General features: G+C 40.8%; 1 protein-coding gene across 6 annotated transcripts in view; it reads right to left on the bottom strand.

Annotated features, from left to right (window-relative positions):
• The window catches only part of USP6NL (USP6 N-terminal like), a 211,476-nt gene that overhangs the window by 20,415 nt on the left and 172,066 nt on the right, over positions 1-18,995 (bottom strand). For all 6 annotated transcript variants that reach the window (XM_025000678.2, XM_059892656.1, XM_059892657.1 and 3 more), the window contains 4 exons: positions 13,517-13,597; positions 7,824-7,931; positions 3,819-3,928; positions 1,620-1,668 (listed from right to left, as the gene is read on the bottom strand). In XM_025000678.2, the coding sequence (XP_024856446.1) occupies positions 1,620-1,668; positions 3,819-3,928; positions 7,824-7,931; positions 13,517-13,597 (348 nt within the window). The remainder of the gene's footprint in view (positions 1-1,619; positions 1,669-3,818; positions 3,929-7,823; positions 7,932-13,516; positions 13,598-18,995) is intronic.

The raw sequence follows: 18,995 nt of genomic DNA, 5'->3' as shown, positions 1-18,995 counted from the left end.
AAATATTATAGCCTTCACAGTACTGAACCACATGCTATCAAAGACTGTGTTTGTGTTGAAGGATACATGCAGAAGTGTGGACAAGGCTAACCTACAAGGACTTTACTGACCTCTGCTCAATACTGTTCTTACACTTTCTGTAAAGAGCACTGTTTCTATGTCTGTTTTATGTGTGATTCTCAGCTCAATATTCCTCCTCTTTGCTCAGATGTTGGCAAATTTCTCTCCTTGCACAGTTCCCAGTTGGCTGTCTTTTCTCTAGATTTCCAGATCCTTACAGAGACATATTTTGGGGGACCCCTTCCAGTCTAAGCCCCTTCCCTGAGAACTGCCCATTCTCCCCATAATTACACATAATGACACTTATATGTCATATCGCATGGCCTTAGGGATCCATGTCATGACATGTGAACCACCGCTCATGGAGACGAGGACACCTAACTCCGGCTGCTGCTGCTAAGTTGCGTCAGTCGTGTCCGACTCTGTGCAACCTCACAGACGGCAGCCCACCAGGCTTCGCCGTTCCTGGGATTCCCTAGGGAACGGGATTCCCTAACCCCAGGGAAGCATTAATTCAGCTGCATGACAATTTTACTCATTCATTAATCACATGTTTCTCTAGGAAAACTGAATAAAGCCACAACTACGTATACAGTGGTATGTAGTTGAACAGAATGCCCACATTGAGGCTATGGCTGCAAAGCAGCCTAAGAAAAACAGACAAGCAGGCACAGAGAAACATCTGAAGAGAGAAACAGTACAATGAACAGTTTCCAGAGACAATCAGAGTCACCACGTGGCCCCGAGCGGGACAGAAAGAGGAGCTCTTCTCCCTGTAGGCTTCTCACCCTCCAGCTCCAACAGCCACCCTCAGCTTCATTTCTATGAGATGTCCCTTTAATCAATTCCTTTTTAACTTGCCCTAGGTTGAGTGAATTTCTGTCCCTTGTAACTTAAAAGGTTTTGATTACAGTAGAAATGGTACACCTCAAGGTTCAAGGTGTCCTTCCTGGAATCTGGTCAGCAAAGCATTTACTTGGCATCTATACTGGCGTTGACACTAGCTGATCTCTTCCCCCAAATCTCTCTCCCTCAAGAGTAATCAATGCCTTAAGAATAACATGTTCTAATACCAAAATGTTTAGTTTTGGCTTACTCCAGGAGACAGCAAGTAGGTACCTACGTTCTGCTATCCGGACCTCACCAAATAAACGAAATGTGATTCTGAAAGGCAACCCCCCAGGGGAACGAAGAGTCACCAAGAGTCAAACAGAATTAATCTAGCCACTACTTCCTGCCCCTCTTGCCCTGCCAATTCCCAGTCCTAAGTGCTTAAAATAAAAACAAGAAAAACACCACCACAAAACAAAGCAATCTGTAGTAAGGGGGGAAAAGTGAGCTTTGCTGTCCTACTGTGGTTCTTCCCACTTTCCAAGCAACTCTGCTCTGATACCCTGGGGCAGATGAGGGAGCCTTGGGAAGGTCCACACAGACCGTCCAGTCCTGAGATGAAGCAACACAGGCCAAGGGGGTTTTTTCAGGAAGGAGGCCCAAAGATTTCCTCCAGGTGCTCAGAACACAGCTCAAAGAGGCAGGCAGGCAGGCAGGCGCTGACTTACCGTATTATAAATAGAATATGCAGCAAGAACGTGGAACAGGGATTGTTGCCTAGAGGAAAGAAATTTACATGGAACACAATTTAGTTTTTTCACTTTTAAAATTAGGAACTTAAAAAAAAAAAAACACACAGTTTGACTGATGATAAATAGATAATCCAGATAAAGCTACTATTATTATAAAGAAATGACCCCAAGCTCAAATTTAAACAATACACAGCCCAAACTTGAGGCTAGATAACACTCATTTTGACAGAAAGGATTTATAACAAAAAGCACAAAGCACATCACCATGTCTTCAATTTGGTGTCCTCTTTCAGTTCTCACTATAGAATCATCCCCACAGAAGGGGCCGGCTGGACGGAGCTGTGGACCAGCCTGCTGAAGCCTCATTCACAGGGCCAGCATCCCGCATCACCTTGCAGGGTGGGGGCACGTCCCCTAGGGGGCGGTGTCCGCTGGAAATCGACTTCCAGGACTGGCATCACCTCTCCCCTGGCCAGGATTCAGGGCCCAGGATCCAAGCGTGGGAACAGGACTGGCTCCACCCACCGTTGCCTCTTGTCCACTAACAACATGTTTGCTTTCTGCTCCATCAACCTTAGGCTCTGCTGCTCTAGAGGTCCTGGCTCCAAAGAGAGGAGTGTCCCCACTAGGAGACAAACACTTCCACCGAACTGGGAGCCAGGTTGGCCACCCCTACCACTATGGGCTCCGCATGCCTCTCAATCAGCGGGCAAAGGAGGCGGCGAGTGTGCCGGCTGGTGACTGATCCTGGTCGTTAAGGTGAAAGGTGAGCTGCTAGGACACGGTGGACATAAGCAAGAGCACGTCTGGGACAGAGAATAACTGAAGGTGCCTTTGAGTATAACCGAACCCAGTGATTCAAGTCCACGGAACACCGCCACAATCAAATTCAGGCAGGACTGCTAATGGTAGACTCTTCAAGAATAAAGGTTTAGGGCCCCCAGCAGCCAAGGTGCCTGTTGAGGGCAAAGGGTACACGGGATGGGAAGTGGAAGGTAAGTAAGTTATGACCAGCAGGGACCGCATGCCCAGTCACGGAGATGACGACTACATCTGTTAAGAGTATGTTTTCCTTATTTTGGTATCAATGTCTGTGGATATACATATATATTTTTAATGTGCTTTGCTCCTTCTCTTTTCCCTTATGTCCCCATCTACCATAAGATGTTTAATAATAGCTGACTTTATATCACAGCATTTAGGTTACACGTATCAAAGCAAAAGGAGTACATATCCCCAAGGACTCAGCATCATTCTGTCGGGAGGGGGTTGGCATATTTTGAGTTGTAAGCAGAATAGTTGTGGAAGTACCGAATATTATAAGGAAGTACAACTTTATTGTCGTTATTCAAAAATTAAGTTGATGAGTGTGGTCTGTGATACTGAGCTTCTTATGTACACTTGGCTGGGCTGCAATCCCCAGATATTCAAACTCTAATGGAGGTGTGGCTGTGAAACAGGTCTTTTGTAAATGTAACCAAAACACATAATCAGTTGACTTGAAGTCAGGGAGATTACCCTCCATAATCTGGGAAGCCCTGGTGCAATCGGTCAAAAGGTCGTAAGAGCGCCCAAGGCCCTTCCTGACACCTGCACTACGGACCCTGAACTTGCTAGTCAGTTCCGGCACGCTGTAAGTCAGTTCCGGCACGCTGTAAGCCAGTTCCGCACAGCAAATCCTGCAGTTTACATCTCTTACTGGTTTCTGTTTCTCTGGCTGAACCTTAACTGATGCAGAGGACAGCAAAACTACACATTGCATTCCTAAACAGTCACTGTCATTTTATTCACCCATTTCCCATTTTTTTAGTTTCACCTGTGCATTGAATCAAGGGTCTAAGAATGCATTTATTACTGACACGGTTCTCAAAAAGTAACAAAATCTCATTTCTGAGATTTTTAATAAGAGTATCTACCATATATTTAAGAATTTATAGATCATAAAATGATTTTATAGCAAACAGAATAGCACGGATATGTCAAAGATTAAAAATTTAAGCTAACTGATATCCTAAAGCTTACATAATATGGACCAAAGGATCTGCCAAAATGTAAACCCTCAGAGGTGGAAGCCAAATCATCACCTATACAGGACAGTCCAAACACGCACATTTCAAGCTGATGAAGACTATTTGTAAATGCTAGTCATAGTTTATAATATTAAACTTTACTTACTTCACACCGTATCTGTCTCTAAACATGATATGGTCCCTAAATGTGCGGTTGACATCAAGGTCTATCTGTCTGATATCAGGCGAACAACCCCGTGCTCTGTGTTTTAATTTCTGAAGAGGAAAAAAAGAGAAGAAAGCCATTTTAATGGAAATCAAATGTCAAAAAGTCTATGACAAACAGTAAAGTAATTGTCATTAAAAAACTTTTTTGATTAAGGAAAGCCATTTCCATGGTTCAAAAATAACAACATAACAAGGAGCACAGTGCAGGCTCCCCTCTGTCCACACACCACCACCCTGCTGCCTCCTTCCCTCCCGTCCTCTCAGGACAGCTAGATTTTCACTTGGATGGAAAATGTTTGGAGTTTGCGTTGCTAAGACTCTTCCCAGGCAAGCCAGGCAGTTCACGGTGATTCCTTTCTTCTTTCCAACATAATGTTCTAGTTTTCCTTGGGGCTTATCACTGCCCGGCTTCTCGTTTCTCGATTGGCTTCGTTTTCTGTAAAGTGTTGGTGATTCGATCCAGGCTCATTTTAGGCTGCTGTCAGCCTCTCCTGGCTCTTCTAGCAGAACAGGCACCTCCTGTTTTCAACTCCCCACAGACTCGGCTCCTCGGGCCTTTGGACCAGCTACTCAGTGGGGCTTCTCAGGGGCTCCCCTTCACAAACATCTGCTAGGCCTTGCTTTGCTTAGGTTTCCTGGCTCCTGCATCTCACATCTTTCTTGGTTTATTTCCTTGTTCTGAGGAGCTCGGCCTCCAGTAGTTTTTGTGAAAAGACGTGTGGAAGATCAATTTTTTTGATACTCTGAACATGTTAAGTCTACCTTCTTTCTTAGCTATTTGACTATTTTAGAATTCTAAGTTAGAAAATATTTTTACTCAAAAGGCACCACCTTCACTGTCTTCTGGCTTCCAGTGTTGCCATTCTAATTCCTTCTTCTTTATAAGAAAGGAGCTTCTATCTCTGAGTTCTGAAATTTGCAATTTCTGTGTTTGGTTTGGATCTATTTTTAGCCACAGGTTTGGGCATTTGATGGATCTTTTCAATCTTAAAAACTCACTGAGTTTTGACTTCACAATCTATTTTCTGGGAAACTTCTTCACTTGTCATTTTCAAACCCTCCTCTAGAATTTTTCATTTCTATTATCATCTTTTATATTCATAGGCTCTGTTGTTCTCGAATGTTCCTTTTATAGCATCCTATACTTGTTTTATGGATGCAATATCTCTTTTTATCCCTCTGAAGACATCAGCAATAGCTCTTCTGTTTTTTTCTTGCTCTATGGTCTGTTTCCCATAAGTTGCTTTTTCCACTTGTTCCCTATTTTCCATGCTAGCTCCTAGCTCCTCTCCTCACTGTTTGCTTGTATTTGAAAGAAGACACAAGAAAGCTGATGGAAAGTTGTGTGTGCAGACGGGCTTCACAACTGTCTTCGCTGCAGAGTGGTCCAGCTGCTTTCACTGGGCCTCCCCTGCAGTCAGGAGTTTGGGGGTTATTTTCTTGGGCTGGTCAGATTCCTAGAGAAACACTCTTCTGATCCCCGCTCAGGAGGACAAGTGCCCAACTGCTGATGTTCTGGGAGTCGAGTGAAGGGAAAGGCTGGTCTGCCCCAAGTTCAGGGCATCCACTCCCCTGCATTTTCCTCCTCGTGTCTGTGCCCTCTCCAGCCCTCTGTTTCTCATCCCCCCCTTCCCCAGAAAGGAAATGCTTGACCAGACATGATAAAATATGCTTTAAAATACAATTTAGTTCAAAGGGAGAAAAACACCCAAACATATCTATAATATGAATTATTCTAGAGGACAAGAAAACTTAACACAAAAAAGACCTCATGGCAGGAGAAAAGCCCAGTTAAGTAGGTAAAAAAGTAACAGAACAGAAAGACTATTTATGTCCTAGAACGGTGACAAGCTAAGGGCAGAATACAGGAAATTAAGCATATTTATCTAACAAAAGGAGGTAAGCAACTTCTCGGGTAATCTCTGAGACTAAGTCCACGAATGTCACAATAATAAAGGATAAACACTTACTTAACAGAAATAGGATCCATGAGCCTATAAACCTGAGGGCAGAAGCACAGTGGAAAGCACCTGGATGAAAAGCTAGCCACCTCATTGTGGGTCTGGCCGACAACACTCTTCAGCCTTGCTAAGGCTGCAGGTGAGGTCTTCAGGCCACCACTGTGGCCAGACCCCTGCCATCTGTGACACAGATCACAAGACCCCAGAGAGACAGATAACAATGAGATACAGTTAAAAGAACGGGAGAAACAGTAGGTAAGAGCACTGGCTCAGGAGCCACCACCATTATCACTGTTTGAGAAAAATCTTAGTAGATGAAGGAAAAGTAGTTTTTTTCTCATTAAATTTCCATAACCTCTTACAGAAAAACCCAAACAAACTTTCCGGCCAAATCAATATCTAATCAACCATTTAAAATAATTTTAAACTCTAAAATCCCAAGACATAAATTCATAATCTGTGGAGGGTCCAAACAATTAATTTAAAAAGTCTTACTTTTAAAAAAAAAAGTAACTGCTTTAAAAAAAAAATAACTGCTTAAATTAACCAATATTTATAACCTTACATCTTGATGAAAAAAATTCTTTTAATTTATTTATATTTTATTGAAGGATAACTGCTTTACAGAATTTTGCTGTTTTCTGTCAACCTCAACATGAATTAGCCATAGGTACACATATATCCCCTTTTGCCACTATTATTCAACATCGTTCTGGATGTCCTAGCTACAGCAATCAGAGAAGAAAAAGAAAGAAAAGGAATCCAGATCAGAAAAGAAGTAAAGCTCTCACTGTTTGCAGATGACATGATACTGTACATAGAAAACCCTAAAGACAGTATCAGAAACTTACTAGAGCTAATCAGTGAATTTAGCAAAGTTGCAGGAATCAAAATCAATATACAGAAATCATTTGCACATCTATATACTAACAATGAAAAATCAGAAACAGAAATTAATGAATCAATCCCATTCACCACTGCAACAAAAAGAATTAAATATCTAGGAATAAACTTGCCTAAGGAGACAAAAGAACTGTACACAGAAAATTATAAGACACTAATGAAAGAAATCAGAAACGACATAAACAGATGGAGAGATATTCCATGTTCCTGGGTAGGAAGAATCAATATTGTGAAAATGACTATACTACCAAATGCAATCTACAGATTTAATGTGATCCCTATCAAATTACCAATGGTATTTTTCACAGAACTAGAACAAAAAAATTCACAATTCATATGGAAACGCAAAAGACATCAAATAGCCAAAGCAGTCTTGAGAAAGAAGAATGGAGCTGGAGAAATCAACCTTCCTGACTTCAGATTATACCAGAAAGCTAGTGTCATCAAGACAGTATGGTAGTGGCACAAAAACAAAAATACAGACCAATGGAACAAGAAAGAAAGCCCAGAAATAAACCCATGCACCGTGGGTACCTTCTTTTTGATGAAATTTTACTTATACATAAACAGGAAGGTATCAAAAGAGTGTTCTAAAGTTTCTTTTCTAATTAATACTGGGTTTAAATTATAAGTTTTCTTCATTTCAGTTATTTTAACTTATTCTATTTATATATACTTTCAGAGGAACATTTATTTTTAGATATACATTTCTTATTCCTTCCAAAGGTTAATATAAAATTTAGGTTTAGAAAGGCTATAGCTGAGATGACAAGGAGGTAAATTTAATGCACTGGCCAATTTACAAGTCTTGCTGGTCACTTTTATTAATGAATAATAAAACCTAGAAATGCCATAACAATCTTGGGGGAAAGAAGAAAACAGTCAGTCATACACACGCAGCTGCTGGATAAACTGAATTCTGCTATTATTTTCCTAAAACCTCTAAAAGTGACACTGTAAACCTATTACTAATACTGCATTGCAAATGAATAGCTGCAACCAGGTGTTAATTTTCCTTACGAATATGCCCCAACTGTGACTGATGGTTTCAAAACGCCAGGCTGGCCCTCAGTACTCACACTGTACAGGTCTCTGGTCTCTTCCTTCATTTTTGGGATCTCCAGGAGCAGTGCCCAGACTTCACCTCTGAGCTGGAGTGGGATTCCTTTGTAAATTCTCCTATGAAACTTATGGAAAGAAATACAAATTGAAATCACTTAAATCACTTTTGTTATTCTTTTCAAAGGATTCCTGGTAACTGATAAAATTTAACACTCTTGGATCCTCTCACGTCTCCTCTTTAGATCTGAACAGGGACATATACACAGAAAGGACAGAACAAACAAGTAAGAAGATGTCAAGTATGTCCATACATTAGTATTTTCACTCACTGCAAAGGTGCGCCTTCAGACACTCGAGAGCACAGTCAGCGCCCTTTCTAAAGCTGTGAACATCTGACACGTTCCCCGCTGATGTGCCTAACTAGTTTTTTCCCTCGTACATCTAAAAGGTTCAGAATAACAAAACAGTTCTCTTGTGTCAGTGTCTTTATGGAGTCTCTCCAGAACGTTCTATCTCACAACTCATTGTGGCCCCCAGTCTTTATGCATCTCCCCCCTCCCTGTCCCAACACACACACACTTCCTCTTTCCCTCTCTTCTCAACTCTGGAGAGTTCCTTCAGGAAAACTTTTGTTCTTTTCCTAATGACGCTGATCCTATCTGACCAGACAAAAATAGTGATAAATTTCCATCAAGAAGGAGCACCACTTCTGAATATATTATGTATAAATCATCAGTATCATTAACTCTTTGGGTACTTGACACTGCTCTCACTCTAAGAATCTTAAGACTCAGCATACCTCTCCAACTTCTTGTGATTCGCCTTTTTCCTTAAAGCTAAGCACATATTCAAAATAACATATACTTATTATGCTCATTACAAAGTTGTACATAAAGAAACTTTAAAACTTAAAAGGAAGTGATGAAACAAATTATGGCAGAAACTTCAGGAACAAGGTAAAAATAAGTACATAGTTACCATTATGAACAAAATAATATTATTTCAATAGCATGTAAGAAAATAAGACATTAGAACTAATAACCAAAATGCTGATGAGCTATGAACTAATAAGCAGAGCTTCAACTTCTGAAATTATACTACTTAGATTTTTTAAAATGAAGCCTTTACTAAATCATGATGTAGCTTTAAGAAACTGTGAACTTAAATAATTAACACTGTAGAATGACTTTTCCTGTGAAACAGTGCTTACTGTGATGTTGACTCAATTAGATAATCACATACATAATTTCAGTTTTGTTCCTTTGGTATAAACACAGTACGGTCTCAAATTTGAAATTTCAGCAGACAGCGACTAGAAACACCAAAGAGTTAACTCAGGCAGCAGATGTAACTGAAGAATATGTACAGAAAGGCTGTGTGTAAATTCCACTCTGCTTCAGCATTTCCCATGTGCTGAACGCTTAACACCATTAACTGCAAACTGAGTGTGTGGGTTTTTTTAAGTGACTTTAAGATTTATTTTCCAAAGAAAGTTTATCACCTATGTTCATTTCAAATTTACAATAAACTTAACTTTTTAAAGGAATATAATCCACTAAAAGCAACTTCAAATTCTCTCCTGAATTTCCAGAGTAAAGGTGTTAAACTGTGAGCAACGATGGCAAGTAACCAGATCGACTCTGGTGGACACAAGTGCACGTCCATTAGACAGATGTCCTTCCATGAGTAAAATGAGAACCACGTGCGTTTCTTACACTGCATCACTCACAAGGATTTTAGACATTATTTACTGCTTTTGTTCAATTCTGTATTCAACAATTATATATAAATTACTGACTCCAAATAGGCACAAGTCTCCTGAGTCTGGATCTGAGTGTTTTAAACCATCCCTGAGGCCCCATGCTTCTTAACAACATTCTATTTCCTTCTGGCCTTTAACTGACAAAAGGGACTTCTAAGCAAACAGACAATAAGCAAGCCCCGGCATCTGGACATACCATCTCTTGCTTATCGTTAAAAACAGCCTTGAGAAATTTAATTCTATACATCGTGTCTCCATTTTCCCATCAGTTGAATCAAATGTTGGCTAATTCAAGTCTGTCAGTTACCTGACCAACAAAGGTCCATTCAGTTATTTGACCAAAAAAACCACCACCATATATATATATACACACACACATATATATATCCATTGTAGGAACACTGTTATGACAGAGCTCAGACACAATAATATCACGACTAGTTAAATGTCTCTGCCAGCAGAGATAACTTCATCCCTTCATTTAATAGATTATATTAAACGCAGTGTGACTGCACATAGCGGGTAGTCAATGTGAAAACACAGGCAACCTTAATGGCAATTTTTTCATTAAAGCTTATATTCTAAAAATACAAATATTCTCTATCAGACCTATATATTTTTATTTCAAGATATTTATAGATATTTCTTTGTACTACTACCACATAAGTAAGGATTCTGTTGAGAGAAAACATATACTTTCCTTTGGAAGAGAAGGAAAATATACACTATTTTTTAACTTCAATGTAATTTAAAACTGGGTATAAACCGAGAGCAGCAATTCTTTTAGAAGGTGCATTCTGCCTCATACCAGATTGGACCATATATATCATCAAATAATTCTAGTATTCATTATAGTTGTGGGAAAGTGCTTTAAAATGATACATGAAAGAAAGCTCCATTAAAATCTCTCTCACTGAGAAGTACATTAGCAGAGTTGCTGTCAGGGTAACAGCCTAGTAGAATGCTCATTTTAACAAAGGCTTACATACTACCACAGACATATGTATACTAGAGAAGGACATAAAGTCATGTAATTCTACAAGTATTTTATTGGACTGAAGCTGAGATTAAAGCGTAGGTACAATGCATCATGATAGATTCTGTAATTAGCACTTGAAAGATCTTTCCACAAACACATTAGGTGAAAGAGTTGTCAGCTTTAGGTCAGTCTGAGCAGCAGAGTGTTAAACCAGAACACAGAGATCATGACCAATATTCTACTCTGAACGGATTCTTCTTGAAACATAAAATAAAATTAGTAACCCAGAAATGAACTTACTCCTGATGAAAATAAAATAGTAACAGTCTAATGGAATTTAAATGGGGATATTTAGGATGCTCCAGAAGAAAAGTGATGTTATTCCTGGGAGATACCCCATGACAAAAAGATTTTCAAGGCTGAATAAATGTCACAGAATTTAATGTCCCTTTTGAAAATTTCTACCACATATTAAAGATGCTGAGGAATCCTGTAGTAAAGAAATCTGCTTACCTCTGTTCAGTTTTAATTTTCCCAAAGTGACTTAACCGAAGAGCCTCTCTCTCATGTAATAATAAGCAACACTTACTGACCGCATATTAAGTGTCAGGCACTATTCTTTGCGCTTTGCATGAATTATCTTATTTAATCCTCAAAACAACTCGGTGAAGGAGGTATTATGATTACCCTCATTTTACAGACAAGCAAACTAAGGCAGAAAAAAGCTTAAACACCTTCCCCCAAGTCACACGGCTAACAACGTGGCAGAGCTGGGTTTGAACCTGGGATAGTCTATTGTTTAATCAGTAGGCAACACTGTTTCCATGTAAAAATACCCCTTAGAACCAGGGAACTGATACTCCCTGGAATTCTTGTTGGCAAAGGCTGACACACAACAATTTATATCTATGTAAATAGGAAAATGTATATATACTGCATAGAAAAAAAGTGTGAGGAAACAGACAAAAATCATAACAGTTACTCAGTGTTTTGTTGTAGGATTGTGGAAGGTTTCTTTTTTCTATTAAAAAACTTTTTAACTGTCTAACCTCCCTTCAAAAAACTGCTAGTGAATGCTTACTACATGTGAGGTGCAATGCCTAATGGCTTACATCGATAAAATCAATGAAATCATCATCTCTTTGAAATGGGTATTATTATCTCCATTTCAAAGATGAGGAAACAGAGGCTTAGTTGTCAGCAGTTCTCAAGGCATGGGCCATGCAAACTATTTTCTTAATGATACTAAAACATTACTGGCCTCTTTCCCTGCGCTGACTTTGGCACTGGGAGCAGAAAAACCTTAGTTCATGGCTCCCCATAAAAGCTGAAGCTCCTGGCACCTCGGCACAAACGAAGGCAGGAGAAGCACCGTGCGGCAGTCACTGTTCTTTGATCACAGTTTAAAACAGAGGTCACTGCACTTAGCAATGCCCTTAATGAAGCAGTGGAAACTATTAATTTCACTCCATCTCAATCCTGAAGACACATCTTATTAATACTCTGGGTCATGCGGTAGCACACACAGAGCACAGTGCCAGCCTCAAGTAAGAGCATTTATGAAACTGAACTGCGATCTGAACCAACTGCTTTTGTCAAGGACACTAATCTGAAAAAAATGAATGACTAACAAACCGTGGTTGTTGAGACTTGTTTAGCAGACAGATGCTCAAAAATCAATGAAGTAAAAAATATAAATAAATAAATAAATGAAATAAGCCTGTTACTCTAAGGAAAATTGGTTGTCGTTGTTTAGCCTCTAAGGCATGTCCAACTTGTTTGTGACCCCGTGGACTGTAGCCCACCAGGCTCCTCTTTCCAAGGGATTTCCCAAGCAAGAATATTGGAGTGGGTTACCATTTCCTTCTCCAAGGGATTTTCCCAATCCAGGGAACAAACTCAAGTCCCTGGCACTGGCAGGCAGGTTCTTTACCAAGGAACCACCTGGGAAGCCCTTAAGGAAAACACCTGGATAGCATTGTTGCCACTGGTAACTTTTGCCCTTTCAAGCAAAAGTTAGAATTTTGGAAAACTTCAACTACTAGGAACTTCACAACTGAACAATGTTTAAAGACTTCTCTGATGAGATTAGTAGGAATATTAATAGATGTATGCATTAAAAAAAAAAAAAAACTGATTTAAACAGCCCAAACTCAATCCCGGGCAAAAAGATTTAGGAGGGAGATCTGTTAGATGCTTTAGGACAAGGACGAGCTACTGTTCACGAACACTTTTCAAAACAAAACTTCTCTCCTTCTGAGCAGGAAGACAGATGGATACCAAGCCTGGACTGACTGCATTAATCCTGACCCCAAAGGGAAGCCACAGTCAGCGGGAAGCTGGCACCACAGCAGGCAGAGGAGGGAGATGGAAAGACACAAAATCACCAGCAGCAATGTAACTAAGCAGCCGAATTCCGTCACCCCTGAAAGCCTGCCGACCTCTGCGCTGTCCACCGCGTCCTCTCAATTCCTGCAACCAGTCTAAACTGGGCATTCTGTGACAGCACAGAGACTCCTAATTTAATGCATTCCACTCAGAAGCTTCCCTGATAACTCAGCTGGCAAAAAATCTGCTTACAATGCAGGAGACCCCGGTTCAATTCCTGGTTTGGGAAGATCCGCTGGCGAATGGATAGGATACCCACTCTGGTATTCTTGGGCTTCCCTGTGGTTCAGCTGGTAAAGAATTTGCCTGCAATGCAGGAGACCTGGCTTTGATCCCTGGATTGAGAAGATCCCATGGGGAAGGGAAAGGCTACCCACTCCAGTATTCTGGCCTGGAGAATTCCATTGATTGTATAGTCCATGTGGTTGCAAAGAGTCGGACACGACTGAGCGACTTTCACTTCACTCACTCAAATTAAAATTAAAAAAAAATTTTTAAGAATATGCATGTTATATTCTTATCATGAGAGAGGAAATTTTACTGGGAAAATCCACTTCATAAGGAAGTAATATTTTAATTACCTTTTCAGTGTTCTTGTATTTTTCCCATCCTTTTAGCATTTTCAACCATTTAGTAGTTCTTTCAATTTCCAGGTGCTTTTGCTAAAAATAAAATTGAAATTTATTGTTATTGTTTGTTTCAGACTTCTTTTACTTAACAAATTACCAAAAAATGTCAAGGAAAATGCTGCTGAAAAAAGAACTACAAAAAAGTTATGCAACATTGGACAGCAAATATCTTAACTTTTTAAAAAATAGTTGGACACTTGATTACTGCTGTATCAAGAGTATGCTCTTGCTTAAGTTAAAATACACAGGAGAGACAGGTAAAGAGAGAGGAGTCACTCAGATTTTCTAACATTTCAAATTAATCTAACTCTGGGTATTTTCCCTGGAGAAGGGCAGGGCAACCCACTCCAGTATTCTTGCCTGGAGAATCCCCATGGATAGAGGAGCCTGGCGGGCTACAGTCCATGGGGTCGCAAAGAATCGGACATGACTGAGCGACTAAGCACTTGGTATTTTACAAAGTTAGGCCAAAAGGAAATTTTAAAATATTTTGAAATATCTTTATGAAGCAACAAAAAACACAACTTCAAAATTCCATTCTCTTCTTTAACATTTTACTGAATTGTGGCATTTTAATTCCTTCCGTGACAAAGGTGTTTTTTATAAAGGAGAACTGGATATTATTGGGAGATCATTACATAACTAGCATTATGCTAGTGAAAACTGTACAAAGTAAGTAACTGTTGCTGCCCTTGGGAAAGTTCACCATCTGCTCAAGGGCCCCTGACACGGAACATGCAGTGCTGGGCCTAGAGGCAGAGAGCGCGACTCAAATCCTATGGAGGGAGCAATGCCACCCACCCAGGACGGCAGAGAAGGCACCCTGAGTGCAGAGCTGGAAGACTGTTCGGGTTTTTATCCAGTGCAAAATTCCGAGAAGCGCGGGCAGATATACTTCTCAGACAATGCAGCACCACAGGGGCTAAAAAAGGATGCTTCCAGAGCTGAGGCTGAACACACGGTCGGTCGTCTCCACTGTCACTAAACTAAGATTCTGGGCAAAGCTGGGAATGGGGTGGAGAGGGTTAAGGGAAGAGGGGAGATGGAAGAGAAAAAGCTTCTCCCTCACTCTGGTTTCCAGGAGAAGGGATTTTTTTCCTAAGTCCTCCAGCCTGCCCTCCAATCTCTTATTAACTCTCATGGTGGTAGAGTGACTTACCTGACTGGTACATTCAGAAAAAAAGACCTGGGTGTACAGCCCTCCATTCCTTCCCTTTGCAGGCCCAGCCTACACTCAGAAAGCACATGTGGGTGGGCCGAGCGGGGAAGCGAGTCTCTCTCCAGGGCCACCCCCCCACCTCCGCTGCTGCGCACCTGATCTCCTTCCCCCAGCGGCACCTCCCTGCACGAAGGCCAAGGTGCCTGTGGCCTCTGACTGCCTGGGAAAGAGCCGCAGGGTCCACACCTAGTGATCACGCTTTTGTGAGAACAAAACAACAGAATTCCTAGGAGCGAGCGAGCTGCTGCTGTTCTGTTAATTCTCCTCAGCGGCAGCATGTTCTTCCCCGAAGGCCTCTGTAAGTGTTTTAAGTGCATCTAAAGAGTGAAGGAAACAGAAGACCACACGGGAAAGAACAGTTCTGAAGGGACATTTTATGCTCAAAAACGTATGCTCGCTACACCCCTATGAGGTAGGCATAATTCTCCTCACTTCACAAATAAGGAGACAGAGGCCCAAAGGAGCCAACGGACTTCTCCACGTTCCCCTCTGGTCAGCTCAAAGCCAGGCTGTCTGGCCCCAGGACCTGCGTGCTGGGCCGTCACGTGCTAGGCCCTTACCTCCACCCAGTCCTGGCTCTCCTTGGGGGAATCTCAGCTCTTGGGCGAATCCAGCCCCAAATAGGCAGATGGCACAGGCCCACCATCGATATTTTTAGATGCAAGAGAACCGTAAAATCCCAAAGAAAATCCTCAATATGGAAAAGATTCTCACCACTCAGAATACTTTGACGCAATTTTTTTGGGGGGTGGGGGGATTATATCCTTAAAACTTTTTAATTACTTCTTTACTCTTCTAAAAATTTTGATGGCTTTTTCATAACCAAAGATGATCACTTGTGAGCAAAAGATACTCTGTTATGATTCTCATTTTTCAAAAGATTAAGCATATTCTTCATTATATTATTAGTGATAAAATGCTACAGATGGTTCCAGAAATATGTTTAATTTTAAACCTCAGCAGGGCATTGAAATCTAATTAATGTTTCTGCTGAACTTGACTTCAGAGAAGGCCAAGCTGTGAAAAATTAAGATGGATCTAAGGAGCCATTCAGTCACTTTACTGTTCTGCACTTCCTCCCCTGACTTCCTCAAAGCTCAATCCCTTTCTCCACCAACAAGAAAGCAGCAAATAATTCAAGCCAACCCAAGAGCATAATAACATATACTTTGCCAGGAAAAACCCTGCTCAGATCTAGCAGGTCTCCTGCTATCTTTCCTTTTTATGACTATTAAATTGTCAATAACTCACTTTAAGGAACAGCTATCCTTTTTTTAAAAAGGCACATTTTTGTATTCTAATGCTCATCATATATACAGAGATTATTTTAAATGCTTCACACTCTTACATGCAAGCATAAAACACACATGCACAATTTTAAGAACTATTAAGTATGCTTTTCTTTCCCCTACAGCAAAAAAGGAAAAATTTTGGGTAAAGCTCCCAGGCTGTAAAATTTTAAAATTATACACCAGTATAAAATTATACATTGGTATTCCATCGGGCTTAAGTGTTAACTCTGTAACACTGTCAGATCAACTATACCAGATTTGAATGCACTCATGAATCTGTAATAAGCGGATAAAATATACTTTATCAGCAAAGATGCTACAGCTTATCAACTCCAGAACACGTGTGATAAGTATGAACTTAAATGCTCTAGAAAAACAGGCTTGCCGTGGACTCACTGACACCAAGACGCTAGAACAAGAGCAGCAAGGTAGAACCGCACCTTGAGGTTCAGCAGACAGGTCAAACTCCACACAGCCAAAGCGAAAGTGAAAGTGAAGTCACTCAGTCGTGTCCAACTCTTGGCGACCCCATGGACTGTAGCCTACCAGGCACCTCCACCCATGGGATTCTCCAGGCAAGAGTACTGAAGTGGGGTGCCATTTCCTTCTCCAGGGGATCTTTCCAACCCAGGGATCAAACCCACGTCTCCCTCATTCCAGGCAGACTCTTTAACTGCTGAGCCACCAGGGAAGCTAAAAAAGGACACACACATCCAAAAGGACTTCCCTAAACAGGGTGCTGCTGCCCTTCCCTTCCCTGCTGTGAATGAACAGCACCACCAGCCACTGGATCAGCCTAAAACCTTAGCTTTTCAGTCTTCCATTTATCTTCCTTCTAGACCCAAACTGCACTTTGCTGGCCCCGCCCATGTCTCCGGCTTCCATCACGTCCTCTGCCTGTTCTGGGGGGTGGGAGTGGGGCAATGCTTATCCCTAGACAAGGGTAAGAACTCACAGGCAGCCCTGAGTGGCCTCAAGCCAGCCTCCACACTGCTGTGACCTTTTATGTGAGTCCCAGTTTAAAAAATCCTTCAACGACTACCCATTATCTACAAATAAAGTTCAAATGTCTACACAGATGGCTCTAACACAGGATGACACAAACTCACCTTCTAGTTTCCTGCTATTTTGATGACCTGGTCGTCATTCCCAACACACAATGTATTTTCATGCCTCTGCTAGCAATCTATACAAAACTGCTATTAAATAACTCTGTTGACTTTATACACAGACATCTTACTTTCTCTAATTTTTACTGAAACATTTCAAACCTGCAGAAAGTTGGAAGCCCAATGCACCATATACTTATATATGCTTCAGCAAAATCCATCAATTACTAACATTTTGCCAGATTTAATCTATTTATATTGGGGTGTTTTTTTTTCGAGGGGGGGGAGCTAATCTATTAGAAAATCACAGACATCATGAACACTCCAAATATTTACCTAAGAATAAGACACATTATCCTACATAATCATAGCACCACTATCACACTCCTTCAAGAAATTTAAAATTGGTTCATTATTTGATAATAAACCATCCATATATCAAACTCCCCACTAGTCTCAAAAGTGTCTGTACAGCTGTTTTTCTTTAGGTGGATGGAGAGAAGACATCTCTTTAGTTCCCTTTACTCTAGAACAGTCTCCTGGCCTTTGTCTTTCATGATGTTGATTCTTGAAGGGTATAGTCTGTACTATCTGACTTTGTCTAATTGTTTCCCTGAGATTTTGGTAGGAATACTACATAACAGATTTTGTGTCCTTATGGCATCCACTGGCAGCTCGTGCTGATCTGTACCATTATCTGTGATGTAACTTTTGATGCCTCGGTTAAGTGGTATTTGCCCAATTTCTCTGTTAACAGAGACATCCCCTTTTGTAACTAATATGTAATCTGGCTGGTGCACTTTAAGACAATGTGGACATCCTGCTCCTTAACAACTCTACTCAGTGGTCTTCTCATCCACTGTAATTTCTACCTGAATCAATTCTGATTCTGATGGTGGTAAAATGGTTTTTTACCTTTTTCATGTGTGTATGGTAAATTTTTTTTTTTTACCATTTTAGTGGGGTTTTTTCCCCTCTCATTCTTTCTATATTACCATCTGATATTTTCTATTAAAATGTTTTCCCTCCTGCGTCCCTCCCAATTTTTAATATCACTGTGGTGTAAAGATAATCTAGCCAAGGCTATGGTTTTTCCAGAAGTCATGTGTGGATTTGAGAGTTGGACTATAAAGAAAGCTGAGTGCCACAGAATTGATGCTAATGAACTGTGGTGGTAGAGAAGACTCCTGAGAGTCCCTTGGACTGCAAGGAGATCCAACCAGTTCATCCTAAAGGAAATCAGTCCTGAATATTCATTGCAAGGACTGATGTTGAAGCTGAAATTCCAATATTCTGGACAACTGATGTGAAGAACTGACTCATCTGAAAAGACCCTGACATGGGAAAGATTGAAGGCAGGAGGAGAAGGGGACAACAGAGGATGAAATAGTTGGATGGCATCACTGACTCAATGGACACAAGTTTGAGCAAACTCTGGGAGTTGGTGAAGGACAAGGAGGCCTGGTGTGCTGCAGTCCGTGGGGTCACAAAGTGTCAGACACGACTAAGCAACTGAACTGAACTGATGGTGTAAAGAACTATTTTATTCATTCGCTGTGTTATAATCCATTATTATCATCATTATTCCTTTTGAGGCTCGAGTCGTCCCAAATTTGGTTGGACTGCCTCTTACCTGGTTGTAGATTTTCCCTCTTCAAGTGGATCCTTTAGACATGCCCAATTTGGCACAAACTGATTCAGGTTCACTTTATACTTTTTCTAGGGTCTATACCCTAGACCTAGATCATCCATTTCTTTAAAGAAACAGGGGTACTTTTTCAGGGGGAATGGCTACTAGATGTGCTCATCAT

This window comes from Bos taurus, chromosome 13 (assembly GCF_002263795.3).
Source record: "Bos taurus isolate L1 Dominette 01449 registration number 42190680 breed Hereford chromosome 13, ARS-UCD2.0, whole genome shotgun sequence".
In the NCBI taxonomy this organism is placed as follows: Eukaryota; Metazoa; Chordata; class Mammalia; order Artiodactyla; family Bovidae; genus Bos; species Bos taurus.
This window is presented reverse-complemented; position numbering and strand designations above follow the sequence as displayed.